General features: G+C 37.2%; 1 protein-coding gene, 2 non-coding genes and 1 pseudogene across 3 annotated transcripts; all 4 read left to right on the top strand.

Moving 5' to 3' along the window:
* Nucleotides 1-12,987: 12,987 nt before the first annotated feature.
* LOC25487737 (60S ribosomal protein L10) lies at nucleotides 12,988-15,369 on the top strand. Its single transcript, XM_013609737.3, has 4 exons — nucleotides 12,988-13,131; nucleotides 14,167-14,668; nucleotides 14,794-14,875; nucleotides 15,127-15,369. Exons 1-4 carry the CDS (start codon nucleotides 13,122-13,124, stop codon nucleotides 15,202-15,204), a joined length of 672 nt encoding a protein of 223 aa, XP_013465191.1. The 5' UTR covers nucleotides 12,988-13,121; the 3' UTR covers nucleotides 15,205-15,369.
* Nucleotides 13,496-13,571, top strand: LOC112419603 (small nucleolar RNA Z195/SNORD33/SNORD32 family). Its single transcript, XR_003009728.1, has one exon. It is a non-coding gene; the product is annotated as a small nucleolar RNA Z195/SNORD33/SNORD32 family (small nucleolar RNA).
* LOC112419604 (small nucleolar RNA Z196/R39/R59 family) lies at nucleotides 13,883-13,969 on the top strand. The gene has a single exon (XR_003009729.1). It is a non-coding gene; the product is annotated as a small nucleolar RNA Z196/R39/R59 family (small nucleolar RNA).
* Nucleotides 15,370-17,282: 1,913 nt separating the features above from the next.
* LOC25487736 (RING-H2 finger protein ATL40-like) lies at nucleotides 17,283-18,049 on the top strand (annotated as a pseudogene).
* The last annotated feature ends 366 nt before the right edge of the window (nucleotides 18,050-18,415 follow it).

The raw sequence follows: 18,415 nt of genomic DNA, 5'->3' as shown, positions 1-18,415 counted from the left end.
GCAAGAAAAGAAAGCCATTCAGCCTCACCAGGAAGAGATTGAGCTTATCAACATAGGTACCGAGGAAAACAAGCGAGAAATCAAGATTGGTGCTACTCTAGAGGAAGGGGTTAAACAGAAGATCATCCAGCTCCTCCGGGAATATCCGGATATTTTTGCATGGTCCTATGAAGATATGCCAGGTCTAGACCCTATGATTGTGGAGCATCGGATCCCCACCAAGCCTGAATGTCCTCCCGTCAGGCAGAAATTGAGAAGGACTCATCCTGATATGGCTCTCAAGATTAAGAGCGAGGTTCAAAAACAGATTGATGCGGGTTTCCTAATGACAGTTGAGTATCCTGAATGGGTTGCCAATATCGTGCCTGTGCCAAAGAAGGATGGTAAAGTCCGGATGTGTGTTGACTTCAGAGACCTGAATAAAGCCAGTCCAAAAGACAACTTTCCGTTACCTCATATTGATGTGCTTGTTGATAATACTGCTCAGTCTAAGGTGTTCTCCTTCATGGACGGTTTCTCCGGTTATAATCAGATCAAAATGTCTCCTGAAGATAGAGAAAAGACATCTTTTATCACTCCATGGGGTACTTTCTGCTACAAAGTGATGCCATTCGGTCTAATTAATGCTGGCGCTACCTACCAAAGGGGAATGACCACTCTGTTTCATGACATGATTCACAAAGAAGTCGAAGTATACGTGGATGACATGATTGTGAAGTCAACAGATGAGGAGCAGCATGTTGAATATTTAACAAAGATGTTTGAAAGGTTGAGAAAATACAAGCTGCGATTGAATCCCAACAAATGTACATTCGGCGTCAGATCCGGGAAGTTATTAGGCTTCATTGTCAGCCAAAAGGGCATTGAAGTCGATCCTGATAAAGTCCGGGCCATCCGAGAAATGCCAGCTCCACAGACTGAGAAGCAAGTAAGAGGTTTCCTCGGGCGTTTGAATTACATCTCCCGATTCATATCTCATATGACCGCAACCTGCGGGCCGATCTTCAAGCTACTAAGGAAGAATCAGCCTATTGTATGGAATGATGAATGCCAAGAAGCTTTTGATAGCATCAAGAATTACCTGCTGGAACCACCTATCCTTGTCCCACCCGTGGAAGGAAGGCCTTTGATCATGTATTTGGCAGTATTTGATGAATCCATGGGATGCGTGCTTGGTCAACAAGATGAAACTGGAAAGAAAGAGCATGCTATCTACTACCTAAGTAAGAAGTTCACCGACTGTGAAACTCGGTATACAATGCTTGAGAAGACTTGTTGTGCTCTAGCTTGGGCCGCCAAACGCCTGCGTCATTATTTGGTAAATCATACAACTTGGTTGATATCCAGAATGGATCCGATAAAGTATATCTTTGAGAAAGCTGCTGTCACTGGGAAGATTGCACGCTGGCAGATGCTTTTGTCTGAATATGATATTGTGTTCAAAACTCAAAAGGCAATCAAAGGTAGCATTCTTGCAGATCACCTTGCTTACCAACCTCTTGATGATTACCAACCAATTGAGTTCGACTTCCCCGATGAAGAGATCATGTATTTGAAATCAAAAGACTGCGAAGAACCGTTGATTAATGAAGGTCCAGATCCCAATAGCAGGTGGGGTTTAGTCTTTGATGGTGCTGTCAATGCTTATGGTAAAGGAATCGGGGCAGTCATTGTATCCCCGCAGGGGCATCACATTCCTTTTACCGCCAGAATTCTGTTCGAATGTACCAACAATATGGCTGAGTATGAAGCATGTATCTTTGGGATCGAGGAAGCAATTGACATGAGAATCAAACACCTCGACATCTATGGAGATTCTGCGCTCGTCATCAATCAGATAAAGGGTGAATGGGAGACACACCATGCTAAGCTGATTCCTTATCGTGATTATGCGAGACGTTTGCTGACATATTTTACAAAGGTTGAGCTGCACCATATTCCTCGTGATGAGAACCAAATGGCTGATGCTCTTGCTACTCTATCCTCCATGTTTCGAGTAAACCATTGGAATGATGTGCCAATAATCAAAGTGCAACGCCTTGAAAGACCTTCACATGTGTTTGCTATTGGGGATGTGATCGATCAGGCTGGTGAAAATGTGGTTGACTATAGACCCTGGTACTACGACATCAAACAGTTCTTGCTGAGCCGTGAGTATCCGTCGGGTGCTTCCAAACAAGACAAGAAAACCTTGAGAAGGTTGGCCAGTAGATTCCTGTTAGATGGAGATATCCTGTACAAGAGGAACTATGACATGGTACTGTTAAGATGTGTTGATGAACACGAAGCAGAGCAGTTAATGCATGATGTACATGACGGTACCTTCGGGACCCATGCTACAGGGCATACTATGTCAAGAAAGTTGCTACGGGCAGGTTACTACTGGATGGCCATGGAGCATGATTGCTACCAATACGCCAGAAAATGCCACAAATGTCAAATCTATGCTGATAAGATTCATGTGCCTCCGCACGCTCTCAATGTTATGTCATCCCCATGGCCGTTCTCAATGTGGGACATCGACATGATCGGAAGGATTGAACCAAAGGCTTCGAATGGTCATCGTTTCATCCTAGTGGCAATTGACTACTTCACCAAGTGGGTTGAAGCAGCATCTTATACCAATGTGACCAAGCAAGTGGTAGCTAAGTTCATCAAGAATAACATCATCTGTCGATATGGTGTTCCCAGCAAGATTATTACTGACAATGGTACCAACCTGAACAACAATGTGGTGCAAGCTCTTTGTGAAGAATTCAAAATTGAGCATCATAACTCTTCTCCTTATAGACCTCAGATGAATGGTGCAGTTGAGGCCGCCAACAAGAATATCAAGAGAATTGTCCAGAAGATGGTAACCACCTACAAGGACTGGCATGAGATGTTACCCTATGCTCTGCATGGCTACCGTACTACTGTGCGCAGTTCAACCGGGGCAACCCCTTTCTCTCTTGTATATGGTATGGAAGCAGTTCTTCCTTTGGAAGTGGAGATCCCGTCTCTCCGTGTGATCATGGAAGCAAAGTTATCAGAGGCTGAATGGTGCCAGAGCCGGTATGACCAGTTGAATTTGATTGAGGAAAAACGTATGGATGCCATGGCTCGTGGACAGTCATATCAAGCAAGAATGAAGACTGCCTTTGACAAGAAAGTCCATCCTCGAGAATTCAAGGTAGGGGAACTTGTATTGAAAAGGAGGATAAGCCAGCAACCCGACCCAAGGGGCAAGTGGACGCCTAACTATGAAGGTCCTTATGTTGTCAAGAAGGCCTTCTCCGGTGGTGCTTTAATCCTTACACACATGGATGGTGTGGAACTTCCAAATCCAGTGAATGCCGATATAGTCAAGAAATACTTTGCCTAGAAATATGAAAAGAACAGCGTGGTAGGTCGAAAACCCGAAAGGGCGGCCTAGGCAAAAATGCGCTTCCTGGTGGATCGAAAACCCGAAAGGGCGGTCCAGGCAAAAATAAGGGACAAAAAACAAAAATGAAAAGCTCGCTGAGATTGCACGCAACTCAGGCAAGAATGAGCGTCTCGATGAACCGAAAACCCGAAAGGGCGGTTCATGCAAAAATGAGATTGAAACAAAAGGCAAGTAACTGTATCTGGCCAACCACCGTCCCCCTTGGGGCATCTGCTGCCGTTGATGACTATCTTCATCTAAAGCTCCTACGCTTGCGAATTCAAAGTTTCCAGAAAATGTAATGATTACTGTGTTCAATGTACCACTAACCAATAAAATTACCATTTTCCAAGCTTTGTAAATCCGTGGAGTCACGCCTTCGGCTGACCACCACTCTTATACATCAATTTGAGCTTGTGCTTTTGTTTAAAACTCTATTTTCTTTCTACTTTCAAAGCTATATACAAAACATTTTCTTTCCATTTTAATAATGACAATACTTGAAACAAACATTTTTGAAAATTGAAAACTTTTTGTCTATTTTGAAAAGCAAACCTGAGCAACAGGGTACATTCAAATGAAACATGCATGAGCGAGAGTATGTTGATGTCTATTTCAATATATGTTACAAGCAGGTTCTCCTCCAGGATAGTCTGTGGTCAATGGCAAGAATGAAAAAAAACAGAATGAAAATGCATGAAAATGAAAAGACTCGCTAAGTCGAAAACCCGGAAGGGCGGCTTAGGCAAGAATGAGCACCCCGCTGGATTGAAAACCCGAAAGGGCGATCCAGGCAAAAATGGGATGCAAAAAAAAATGAATGATGAAAATTGAGAAAATAACATGCAAAAGGCATTGACCACAGATGCAATGTCTACAACATATCCAGCACTGGAATGCCCAGCACAACGGCATTTTCCCCAGTCAGGTCTTCCAAGATTCTATCTCCAGCAAAGTTGCATATCTACCTGCCCTCAGCTATGGTTCCGACACGTCTCCCAACGACGTCATCTCCAAAGAGGATTTCCAAGAATGTGTAACATAGCACGAGCCACTACGTGCCCAATACTCTAATGTCTTGTCTTCCCCGTGAAGTCGTGCCTACAAACTGCCAACAGTCATGCATTACAAGCATTCATACATGCATAATCATGCATATTGCGTACCCATGCATTTAATGAAACTGTTATATCATCCATGCATATCGCATTTCCAATGTCAAACATCAGTCTCAATTTCTACCTTTCAAATCAAATCGACGTCAAGTCAATCTCAATCTATATTTTGTCGAACAAACTAATCCCCAGTGAATATGTTTCTGTTTGGTCAAGTGGCTAGTTCAAGGCCAAGAACAGCTTGTACCTGTCAATTTGCTTATGTTATCGGTCGAGTGCCCAGCTCAATCCAAGAGCACCTTGTACCTGTCAATATGTTTCCGTTTGGTCAAGTGACTAGCTCAATCCAAGAGCAGCTTGTATCTGTCTATCTGTTTCTGTCCGGTGGAGTAACCAGTTCGCATCCAAGAACAAGCTCGCACCTGTCTATTTGCCTTGTTTTCAGTCAAGTCACCAGTTCGAATCCATAAGAACAACTCGTACTTGTCAATTTTCTCTTTTTCCAGTCGAGTCACCAGTTCGAATTCGTAAGAACAACTCGTACTTGCCAATTTTCTCTTTTTCCCAGTCGGGTCACCAGTTCGAATCCATAAGAACAACTCGCACTTTCCAATATCCCCAAGTGAGTTACCAGTTCGAATCCATAAGAACAACTCATGTTTATCCAGTAACCTCTATCCCCTGTGAAGTGACCAGTTCGAATCCATAAGAACAACTCGCAGTTGTCTGTTTGTTTCATCCCCGGTCAAGTGGCTAGTTTGAATCCAAGAACAGCTTGTACCTGTCCAACTTGTTTCTAGTTTCCCGTTACTCTGCTATTCACTATCTTTGTCAATGTCTACCAATCCCGCAATGGATACGACATATTTTGTTAATTCCAATCCCCATGAGGTCCTGCATTCATAATCCAAATAATGCATGGCATGCATATTATTTGAAAATGGGTAGGCGTATTTTTACGTCCAAACACAGTGCAAATGCTAATATTTAAGTATCTTCGTCCTGTCAAGCCAAAGACTCCGTCTCTTGACTGTCCAGACAAAGAAACTTAAATAGGGGCAGCTGTTATACCCTGTTTTTGGACCTAAAAATACTGGGCCCAATTTCATTTCAAACTTTGTCGGTTATCAAATTTCAACTGCACAGTTCAAATTGTCTCTGCCTCGCAGTATTTTCAATCGCAATTTTACCTATGTTGTTCTTGCATAAAACTTTTCAAAATGTCTTTACTTGTCTTGTAAGTTATTCAAAAGTGTCTCTGAATCATTACATTGCTTTTTCTACAGTTTATTTCAAAATTTGCAAAAAAGTCATACAGAAGGGTATTTTGGTCATTTCCTGCAGTGGGACCCATTTTCATCCTTGTGACTGTCTCTGAGTCTTTTCAGATTGTTTTTTTTACATTTCATCAGTAAACCCTGTTAAATTCATTTCAAACTTGCATCTGAGTCAGTGTCAGGTCAATTTGAGTCTGTTTAGGTCATTTGTTAGCCCTAGGGGCATTTTGGTCATTTCACACAAAATTTTGGCACAGAGAGGTTACTTTGAAGTACCTCATTTAGGCCATTGGTTCGTTTTAGTCCGTTTTGTCAATTTTATTTTAGTTTCACTTTACGTTTTGTCAGGTTACCAATTTTATTTCAATTTTATTTTTTATTTTGCATTTTGGTCCTCGAAGAGGTCCAAAATTGCATTCCAGTCCAGTTTTTTTTTCTTTCAATTTTGCATTTCAGTCCAGATTTCTTTCTATTTGTATTTTTAGTCCTTTTTGTTATTTTCATTTTAGTCCCTTAATTTTTCAATTTTGCAGAAAAGGGCTCAAAGTGTCAAACTTGCGTTTTTTTTAATTAGAGTCCAGATGTCACAATTCTATTGGTCCAGGATCACACATGTCAGCTATAAAAGGTGTACAGTGCCACACAGAGCCATTAATCACACGCCACATCACAAACAAAAATCACAGTCTCTCTCCTTTCAGTTACAGATCAAAATCATCAAATTCATCAAGAACACAAGAACCCTAAAAATTTCCAGAACCAAATCCATACACAAATTCATTGATTTTTACATCAATCCTCAGAGATTCGTGTGAATCTTCATCACTGGATTGGAGAATTATCCTACAATTCAAAGTGCGAGCTCACATTGAAGCAAGCTCAAGCACTGATCATAGGTTTTTTACGCAACTCTAAGAAGCATTGAAGCAAGCTCAAGCTCGTAATCACAGAGAAAGAAGTAGTGAAAGAACCAGAGAAGATGAAGAAGATGAACCGGTAAACCGATTTATTTTCGGTCCAAAGAACAGATCAAAATCATCAATTCATCAAGAACAGAATCAAGTTTTCCAAAGATTTCCTCCATTAAAGGTTTCAACCAAAACCTCAGGTAAAACTCAGATTTTCTTCTTAGAAAATAGTATCATAGTTTAAACCTGTAAAAATCACGTAAGCAAGAAGATCAAAAATTTCCAGAACTCAAAGTGAAAGCTATAACCGTAAACATCAAAACCTAGATCCGTAAGGATCAAAGCTTTGAAAGCAAGAACGAGTACCAGAAAAGCAGCGAACAACGAAACGATGTAGATCTTCAAACGATCTAAACATTTCCTTTCAAAAAAATCAAAAAAATCAGTTTCAAAACCGTACGGAAATTTTTTAGATCTACGTCGTTTCAAACCGTATTTGAAAAAATGACTGCTGGATTCGTGTTTAGGGTTAAAGGACGAATCAAAAGATGCAAAACTCTTTAAATTCTGGAAATTTTAGGTCACCGGAGTTCTTAGTCTCGCCGGAGAAGATGAAGTTTCCGGCGGACCTTCAAGGTCTCCGCCGTAGCTTCATCCTCACCGGCGGTGAGGTTTCTAGAGAGAGGCGAGAGGAGAGGGAAGTTTAGAGAGAGAAAGAGATGAAAGAAATGGACTGGACCGGTGTCCACGTCCTTATATAGACGTTTGAACCGGTCCGGTTTATTTTGTTTTCATCTTGAACCGTTAGATCTAGGGTTTTCTCTGTTGTACGGCTGTGATGTGTTGTTACCATACGTTTGATCTACGTTACCGTACGCTGCGCGTTTTAGACCGTTAGATCTGGATCCGGATCAATCCAACGCCTCTGAGACCTTTGGATGATCCAGGTCCAGCCTGTCTTGGGTTTTGGTTTGGGCTTCAGTTTTCTTTCACGTTTTTGTTCATTTTCCTGCTATTTGCACCACTTTTTTTTGCTGTTTGAACCCCTGCATGCTTAAAATTTTCTCTAAAAATCTCCAAAAATTATCACATGTTTCTTGACGTATTTTCATGACCTTTTTTACACTTCTCAATGGTTTTAAAATGATAAAAAAAAAAGCATGTGATATTTCTTGGTTAATTAGTGTGTTTAGACCTAAACTTGTGCATTTTTTAGTAGCACATCCCTCATGAATTGGTGACATGTGATTTGAACTTTTGGAAGGCAATTTTGTGATAAATTTGTTGCTGATTACATGTTTGATTTGCTGCTTGTATGTCCCAATTTCATCTCCCTTCTTGGTTTGCAATTAGTATGCATTTTTACTAGTAAATAAAGTGCCACAATATCTTGAAAGTGTGTTATAAACTCTAGCATCAAATATGTCCCATTTTTTTTTACATTATGGCACAAAACAAGACTTCTAAAAATGCCATGATGAAGGGATTATGGGTCACATCTATGCTAGAGCCTTATGGCCATTCTCATGCACATTTTGTCACTTTATTAGTCTCTTTTATGTCTTTCCTCTTAATACCTTTTTTTGTGCATTTCTTTTATTCCATGCTTTATTTTACTAATCATCTCACTTCTTTTGTCCCATTCATTTCATGAGCATTTCTCCATGTCACCACTATTTCCTTCACTTCCTTTAGTTTAGTATTCTTTTTTTTTTTGCAAGTTTTAATCCATTTAGTGATGTAATTTGTTATCATTGGTTTGTAGCTTGGCAAAGGGGCCATAGAATGTATTTAGGCAATTTTTGTAATATGGACTATGGACACTATGACGCACCGGCACGCACACACTCACCTTAGATGTATGCATAGGATTGTATGGTTAGATGAATGCTTAGGCTTAAACACTTAGATAAAAATCAACTTTTTTCCAAAACATGCAAATAACACTTGAAAACCTTTTTTTGAAAATAAAATGGAGTCAAAACTCCTTATTTTCCCCTTTATTTTCTTAAGTAAAATTTTCAATAAATCTTAATCCTCCATAGACTTCATTTTGGAAAAGACTAATTCCACCTCACTTTTTTCCAAATCTTATGCCCTTGAGGCCTCTCATCTCTATTCTTCAAAATCTCTTTTCAAACTTAAAATCAACCAACAAAAACAAAAACCATTTTTGAGAATGAACTACGAACGGTTTTGATCCCTTAAAAGGGTACGTAGGCAATGAGTCAAAACTCATCCAAGCCGAAATAAAAATCAAATTCTACTTCTTCTCACCCCCCATTCTTAACTAATCACACCTTCATTTTTTACAAATAGTCTCTAAAAATAAAGCGTAGAAATAAACTTAGGAGAGCGGTTCTTATGGAATACCATAATCGCTCCGGGTGCCTAACACCTTCCCGTAGCGAAAACGACCCCCGAATCTAGAACTTTTTAAGGGTTTTTCTCCTTTTACCCTTCCCAAGAAAAAAGAGAGATATCAACGGTCAAAAGGTTCAAGTCCAATTAATGGCTTGGCACCCAAAAACCATGATAACAATCAATAGTCATTTTAAAGTTATTCTAACAAATTTTAGTTTTTTTAGTAAGTTTTGCAAATAAATCAAAGGAAGGGTCATGGAGGAGTGATTCTGCATACAAGACAATGAACCGCGTCAAATCAAATCACCCAAACTAGATAACTTTGGGGTCATGTTATACTTTTTACAAGATATATGGTCGTTTGGGGTATGGTCACCACAGACGTTCCAATAATGAGAAATGAGACAATAAATGAAGAAAAGCAGAAGGTTTGGTTGCTGCCTCATGCGTGATACCTGCTACAAGTTACGCGCCACGCACCAATGGAGAAATTAAAAGTGTTCAACTACTGCCTCATGCACAATACACATAAACTGTTCCAGAAGTATTGGAAATGCGCATCTATGAATAGAAAGACCCTACCTCGTTGGAAAAACACTCTCTAATGATTAGAAAAGGCAAAAATGCGATTTGGGAAGGCTAGGAGCGATCGAAAACATGCTTGAGGCGTGGAATCATCGCACAATGATCCGTTACTAATGTATATTTTTGCAAATACCTTTGTTTTGTTTATGTTTGGTTATCGCGAGTAGCTGATTTTTAGATTAGGTCATGTGGACGACCTTCTACGTAGCTAATTGAACCATGTAATCAGCTGAGTTACCTTTGAATACAATTCAATTGCTTAGTTTTACTTCGTTAATAATCACTCTTAATGATTTTTATGTGTTTGCAAATGTTCATAAATTGATCTAGCTCTTGAATGACTATTGACCCTATTTTTGGGACTTGACCTAATATTAGTTGTTCAATTCGTAATAGCTTTAGATATGTTTAATTGCTGCATTTGTGACATGAGTTTTAACGTGCATTCAAAAGTTTGATGGTACTTGTATATAGGAACAACTTGGTAGCTATCTAGATGTTGGTTATACTTCGAGACACGAGAGGATGTGTGCGCTTATGTTGGGGTACTAGGTGGTTCATACCATCTTGTTGAGGTTTAAATCACACATTGATCCAAGGTGCTATTCTTGACAAGGTGGCCTTGTCTAGTAGATCGGGTATTGTTTTATGCCATGTGCCCTATCGAGGTGCCTTCATTAGACCTTTCTATGGTATATTTGATAGGCCTTGTTGCTAGGCTTCCTAAATGAATGAATAAGTTAAGTCTTTGAGTCCCATACAAATACAACTTTGCTTCTTTTGCATTGGAATAATTTATCCCACTCTCCAGCAATTGTATCTCTACCTCTTTTAAATATCAATTTCACCTTGTTCATTTTCACCATACACACCCGAAAACATAAGAAAATTATTTCCAGTGTGTTATTTGTTTTTATCATTAACTTGAATGTTCGATTTATTGGAGTTCACACCAAAAACTTGAAAAATGATGTTTTTGGTTTGTTATATAAACATATGTCAATTGGTAGCTCTGAAAACACTATGTATTTTTAGGAGTCTAACTAGTGTAAGCCACAATCTCAAGTAATAGTATAAAAAGATCGAATCGACATGGATTGAGGCGTTATAGCTTTCTACAGCTTTTCAATTTGTAAACTTGTGTACATAAAAATAAATAAATCATTCAAAGTGGCAACTATAAATATGAAGTTTTAAGATAATAAAAGTTGAGAGAGCAACAAAAGTACTTAGGAGATCTAAATGAAAAAACGTGGTTTAGAACAATTAATCAGTTATGACATGGATTTGTAAAGATATAAACATTTGCATCTTTATACAACTTCATGAAGACCAAGTGGCATGAGGGGTCTTTCGACCTAACCATCACGGTAAACGGTGGGACGACTGCCCTCATGGGGTACACTCACATTTTTTACCATACACTTTACTATGTCAGGTCTCAGTAGCTATTCTCATGGAGAGGTTGAGCCTTTTTGCTTTGACATGAAGCTTATATAAACCTTCGAATTATACACTCTAAGTCTATAGTCATGTCAAACATGAAGGTGAGAAAAAAACAAGAAGGGGAGTTGAATTGTGTTAGCTTTTTCTTCGTTTTCTCCTAAGCTGAAAACACTGATCAGAAGCAGATAGAGTTATACTTCTGAAGTGATGTTCAAGACTAAATTGCAGCGGATAAAACAGAGAGAGAGAAGAAAGATACAAATCAATTATACATGTTCCTTCCACAAACCGGAAGTCAGTCCTGTCCCGCTTGCACTTCCAAGGAGAGTTCACTAAAATGTAATATCTGATTACAACTGCTCATTGCTTAAACTAGCAAGAGACTTCAAACTACTCAAGCACAACTGCAAGAGATTTCCTATGCTCCTGAACACAATCAATAGACTTGTTATGCTCAAGCACAACTGCAAGAGACTTCTATTCAAACATAATTACAAAGAAAATTGTTTGAGGTTAAACACTTGATATACAATCAGTGATGTTCACAATACAAATCAGATACAGACTCATAAGACTCTAGAATTTCTAAGATATGAACTTTGATAAGAAATTCTAAGTGAACTTTTGATGTAGAACAATTTCAGCAGAGTTTTGGCGCTTGTAAATTGTTGTAGAGTCTTGCCATTCTCCAAGTCTTCACTTCTTTATATAGAGGTGTGAAAGAGACGTTGTGAATTGTCAGCAAATCAAAATAGAGTCGTTTGAAGCTTTGATCAATCGCCAATGATCTTTTGTCTGATATGGTTATTGTCCTATGAACGATCAATTTCAAATTCATTCTAAGTATGAAGGAACATCGTTGCAGGCATAGCTGTTATCCTTGTCATGTAGCAGAGACACAAACTGAGTAGTGGAGGTAGTGGTTGTACACTTCGTACAATTGTACTTTGTCAACGCTCTTCAAAAAGCAAGCATCTAATGCCTTCAACTTCATTTGAATTAGCCGTTGCTTCACTTTCCTAATCTTCTGCAATGCTTAGACGAGATCAAATCCAATGAACAACCTTTGAAGTTTTAAGTCTCTCATCTTCTGATCAACTTTAACTTCCGGTGATCTTCAGCTTCTGATGAACTTGCTTCTGATGACGTCATCACTTCAGAAGCACTTAACTTCAGTAGCACTTCTCTTCAGATGCTTCAAGCTTCCTTTTTGTTGATTCCATAGCTCTCAATTTGTTCTTCCAGAACCTACAAATATACTTAATCTTGTATACTGTCCTGCACACTTCAACAAATATTAGCATATCCAATTGACAATTTTTAATAAATTGTTATCATCAAAACTCTAAAAGGGTAATGTTAAGATCCTTATCCTTCACGATCTCACAAAATTTATGTAAAGTGATCAATTTTTACTTTTAAAGATCAACGTGAAAATAATTTCTTTAAAAGAAGCTCGAAGCAATAAAGGTCTACATTTATGCAAATAAAATCATAACCTCATCATGTATAGTTCACTAAAAGGGTTTAACTCATGATGAACTTAACCACAAAACAAACGGTAAAGAAGAGATGAATGAAGCCATAAATGTTATATTAAAACAAGAGTTAAAGAGTTAAAATGATACACCCTTATTTTCTAATCACAATTTATAAATCAGAAACCTGTGGGTTGAAGTTTATGGTTTTATAATTTTTTTTGTAAGTTCTTCGAAAGTTGTATATGTTGGTAATATTTTGTGTGGTGAAGATGAAAAAAAAAATGTAAAATTAAACGACAATAAGAGTAAAAGTGGAATTTTTATGTTTTGTACGGGTAAAGTAAAGGGTTTATTTCATTGTTAATATTAATTAAGGTGGTGTGAAAGCCACGTTCAAGAAATTATTGATTTAGACATAGGCCCATTCATAAGCCCAATATCTAACCTAAACCTAAACCCTACATATATATACATTTTCTCAACCTCACATATCAATCGTGTAAGGAGACAGCACAGGACGCGAGGAACGCAGCGCAGCCATGGGAAGAAGTAAGACCTAATTACCTTCCAATTTTCATTCATTTCTCTCTGTTTGTTTCGTTTCTGATAATTCCATACGTTTCTTCATTTCATTTCCATGAATTCGTTTTATTTCAATTTTTAATGAGACCTGATGTTTATATTTGATTTGTGATTTAGGATTTAGGGTTTATAAATCACGAGCTGAAATTTAATTATATATACGAAATCTATTGTATTAATTTTATTTTCTGTGTTGATTTGATGTTGCTGTAAGTTGAATCTGAATATTTTAAATTAATTGAGAATTTGAGGAGTTTATTAATACGTAATACATGATATGATGGAGTCTATCATTCTTTGTTGTCTTTGGTACTATTAGTATACGTATTGCAAGAGAAATGATGATATTTATCCATACGGTTCTGTTTTTCATGATGAAACAAACATGCACTACCATCTGATCTCTCGCAAGCTATAATATCTTCTGAATTTTAATTTTATGGTTAATTCTCTTATTATTTGTTTTCATTGATTATGCGTCATGTATATTGCCTATGGTATCTGATGTCCAGACTTCTGACTTTTGTCTAGTAGCTTGACATTTCGTTTTTACTGGCATAGATCAAACTTTTACAGGTCTTGCGACACAGGGGTTTACTTAATTATAAACCTACTGTTACTAATTCCCTGTTTATATTTTGAATGTACCCAAGTACTAATTTTAATTATAGTTATTCAAATTATTATATGTATTTTGTTTTGTTATTGTTTATTGCTCTGCAATCTATGATGCAATTTTTATATCCTTACTATTCTGATTTCCGTGATTATTCAGAAATATCACCATCTTTCGGCTGAGATTGCATTTCTATTTTTTTATTTACTTATTAATATTAATTATATGTATATCTTTATAATCATGAAGCGTAACAAAAACCTCTTAATGTTATGATATTTTAATGTATGAAACTGATGCATAGTGCATTTTTATATCTATACCATTTGATGTTATGATCTATTGTACTATTTGTGTAATTGTAATCATGTTTGTTTTATTTATAGGACCTGCTAGGTGTTACCGTCAAATTAAGAACAAGCCATATCCAAAATCACGATTCTGTCGTGGAGTTCCTGATCCGAAGATCAGGATTTATGATGTTGGCATGAAGAAGAAGGGTGTTGATGAGTTTCCTTTCTGTGTTCATCTGGTCAGTTGGGAGAAGGAAAATGTCTCAAGTGAGGCACTTGAAGCAGCTAGGATTGCCTGCAACAAGTACATGTCTAAGTTTGCAGGAAAGGATGCATTCCACTTGAGAGTCAGGGTTCATCCATTCCATGTACTCAGGATCAACAAGATGCTTTCATGTGCTGGTGCTGATAGACTTCAAACTGGTATGAGGGGTGCTTTTGGAAAGCCCCAGGGTGTTTGTGCTAGAGTGGCTATTGGGCAGGTGCTTCTTTCTGTCCGTTGCAAAGACAACAACAGCCACCATGCTCAGGAGGCCCTCCGTCGTGCTAAGTTTAAGTTCCCTGGCCGTCAAAAGATCATCGTTAGCAGAAAGTGGTAAGTATTTGAAAAATGAAATATCACTTTACTTCTATTGTTGATTTGTAGTCTGGGATTACTTTGACCTTTTACTTTAATCCATGCATTAATTCTAATTATTGTTGTTTGGAATGCTTCTTCAGGGGATTCACAAAGATCAATCGAGCTGAGTATCTTAAGTTGAAATCTGAAAACAGAATTATGCCTGATGGAGTTAACGCCAAGGTAAATGTGAAGCTGCATGTGAATTCATTGTACTGCATGTGTGAATTCATTGTACTGCATGTTTCATATTTTCTTCATCATGCTAAGGACATACTTTTTGCTAACTTGAATCATGTTAGTTTGGAATATATTAGGGCATGTGTCTGATTTGTGAATATAATCTGTTTGAACACTCATAGATACTTTTCTTCAGTTAGTTTTGTTGAAGTAATTGACCTTTCAACTTATAAGTTCTTTTTGTGATTTTTCAGCTTCTTGGATGCCATGGACCATTGGCCAACCGTCAACCTGGAAGAGCTTTTTTGAATGCCAGCTGTAATGAGGCTTAGGCTTGTCTGTTATTTTGAAATCTTATTTTTTGGATCTCTTTTGTTTTGCAAGTATGAATATGAGGTTACTGTTTTGTTTGTACTTTATGTTAAACTCAGTTCAGATAGTTTCTGTTTTGAAGACAACCTTGATTTGATATTAATGTTATATTTTGTTATGGTCGACTTGCTCTATTTCTCCTTTTGGTATTTGATGTGAGAAAAAAAAAGGTTAGGTTCCATTGAGATTTGGTCTCTTTGAAGCTAAGCTTTTCTTACTTACTCATCCAAACTGCTCTGCTTGCAAATCTCACGACTCAGATTCTCGCAAAATGGGTTCAGTTTCTGAGAATTGGTTATCTTTGAAAGTTGAAACCAATCTTTTCCTACTTACTCATCCAAATCTACTCTGCTTGCAAATCTCTCTCGATTCTTCCAAAATGGGTTCAGTTTCTCTGATAATTGGTTATGAAACATCAAATATATGTGGTAAATGTTTTTTTTTTTTTTATGTTGAATCTAGATTTTTTTAATTGTTGGTTCAATATTAATGCACCGCATATATTAAATCCAACAATAGTTTCAACATAAATAATACAACAAGGCTCTGAGAAACTAGTTTTTTATCAGTTGTTTGATTTATGTAGTTGTTTGATTTATGTGGTTTTATAGTAAGTTTTATTAGTTGTTTGATTTATGTGGTTTTATAGTAAGTTTCTAATATTTAATCAGAGAAACTGAACCCAGGTTGTTATGAAACATTAATATATGTGGTTTTATAGTAAGTTTCTAATATCAATATTAGTTGTTTGTAAAATTACTGGCATCCCCTCACCTGTCTGAGTTATCCTGGTGGCCTTTTACTATAGAAGGATAAAAACTAGGCTCTTTAGTGAATAATTAACGAGAATTGCTGTTGACATTACCTTTGGTTGAGAAACACTAATAATTTACCTAAATGCCCCTCGGCAGTTAACTACCGAATTATGAAACCGGCTGCAGTTAACTGCCGAGAAAAACTTCATTGAAAACTTCTGCAGTTAACTGCCGAGGAAACCTCAATTTTTTTTTTTTGTTGACAAAAACCATAAATATTCTTTTCATTTTTGATTGATTTGCCTTCCTTATTTATTTTAATTGTATTACTCCTTTGATTTTTTTTTTGTTATATTGATCTTCAACAATAGTGAATATTTTATTTCCAAAGAACTTTCACGGAATTTTCTTCTTTTATTTCCTTTTTACGGAAATATTCACAATTATTTTAATTGTATTTTGATCTTCTTCTTTTTTTGTCTATTTTATTTCCAAAGAACTTTCACGGAATTTTCTTCTTTTATTTCCTTTTTCTTTGTTTTAGGCTTAACATTTAAGTCCTTAACATTTCCTCGGCAGTTAACTGCCGAAGTTTTCAGTTTTAATCGGTAATTTACTGCCGAAGTTTTCTTCGACAGTTAATTGCCGAGGAACATTTGAGTAATTTACTCGTGTGGTACAGCCAAACCAAATGTGGGAACAACAATTCTCATAATTCACACACCGCATGAGTGGTCAATGAAGGATAAGTCGTCTAGAAAAGTAGCATATTAGTCCATAATACCCTTCCCTCGCAACTATTTTCCCTTTATTTGTCTTCTCTATATCCAGGCAATAGTTCTAACTATCAAACAAATAACAGTCTCTTCCACAATACCTTTCTCAGTTCTCATGCTAAGCGTCAATATTCAACCGTCAGTTCTCTTGTTAGTCAAGGACGACTATACCTACTTACAGTATTTGCCATATTAATAATATTTTCTTCATTCCACACATACATCCAACACACCAACCCAAGGAACTCATCATCGTCGAAAAATAAAAAAATTAAATTAAATTGTCTGATCTCAATTTAACGATCATATATGTGTTATATTATGGCTGAGATTTTCAACGGAAGTCAAACACCCATATAACAAAGAAAAACAAGCCCCACCTTCTCCATCTTCATTCTTTCTTTTATATTATATCACACACACAAACACAGGTTAACACATAAATTATACTAATGAGTAACTTCTACGGCTATCGAGACCATGAGAACGACTTCAACAAAATAATTAATGTTGCTTAGCACCATAGTTTCCTTAGCACTATTTTTAATTTTAATGTTCGCTATTCACATGATCTACTCCAGATTTATTTTCAATCGCGAAGCACTTAGGAGAGCAGCCAATGGCGAAGTGAGACTCACCGCCACTCAAGCTCACACCCAATTAACAGAACCACCCAACACTTGTCTCGACCCTAAGCTCATCACTACTCTTCCTACTTTCCTCTTCAAACAAAAGCAACAAGAAGAAAGTAACAATGTTTCCAATAATATTGTTGAATGTGCAGTGTGTTTGAGTTTATTGCAGGATGAAGAAATGATGAGGTTGCTTCCAAATTGTAAGCATAGTTTTCATGTGGGTTGTATTGACAAGTGGTTAGCTTCGCATTCCACGTGTCCAATTTGTCGAACCAAGGTTGAGCCGAGGCTTGAACCAGAGCCCCACTTTGTTTGAACCATATATAATCTGAATGCACATCAACTAATGGTGGTGTTAGTGGGTCCCCCAAAGATATTTCAGCATTGAGCTCTTCTCAGAGGATTCTTATTAGGGGATAGAATCCAACCTTCTAGTACTCCCCACGATTATATTACTATTGATCATGATTTAGAGCGGCAATGGCTTTCTTCTTTAACGATAGAAAGTATAGATTTGGAAAGAAACTATGCATCATTTAAGGTTAGCCAAAGTCACCAACTTCATTGACGATTTGCATATAATTCATCAGCTATCAAATTTGAGTGTTAAATTCAAGTCACAAAATTCTACCATAGTCAACTGCCGTTAGTGTGAAACAGTGAATATGTATTTTGTTATTATTTTTTATGAGGCATCACATATGGTTTTACCGTAATTGGTAGAGAATAACAAGAAGGGGTGAAAAAAATGATTTTGTGATATTTCAGTTTTTTTTTTATAACTTTCCGATTTTTAGGGAAATATGACCCTAATAATCCGAAGTTCATACATTCATGTAGTTAAAACATGGACGTGCTTTGGGTCGAAATTGGACAGTTACACTTTTTACACCAATCTCAATTTAACTGCTACCAATGTTGTGACTGTATGAAAGCTGGTAAAAATTGAAATTATGTGACATATACAATCGCATATTCCAATTATTGAATCAACTACTCTACCAT

This window comes from Medicago truncatula, chromosome 2, assembly GCF_003473485.1.
Source record: "Medicago truncatula cultivar Jemalong A17 chromosome 2, MtrunA17r5.0-ANR, whole genome shotgun sequence".
NCBI classification, from domain to species: Eukaryota; Viridiplantae; Streptophyta; class Magnoliopsida; order Fabales; family Fabaceae; genus Medicago; species Medicago truncatula.
Note: the sequence above shows the minus strand (reverse complement) of the source record. Positions and strands in the feature narration are given on the sequence as shown.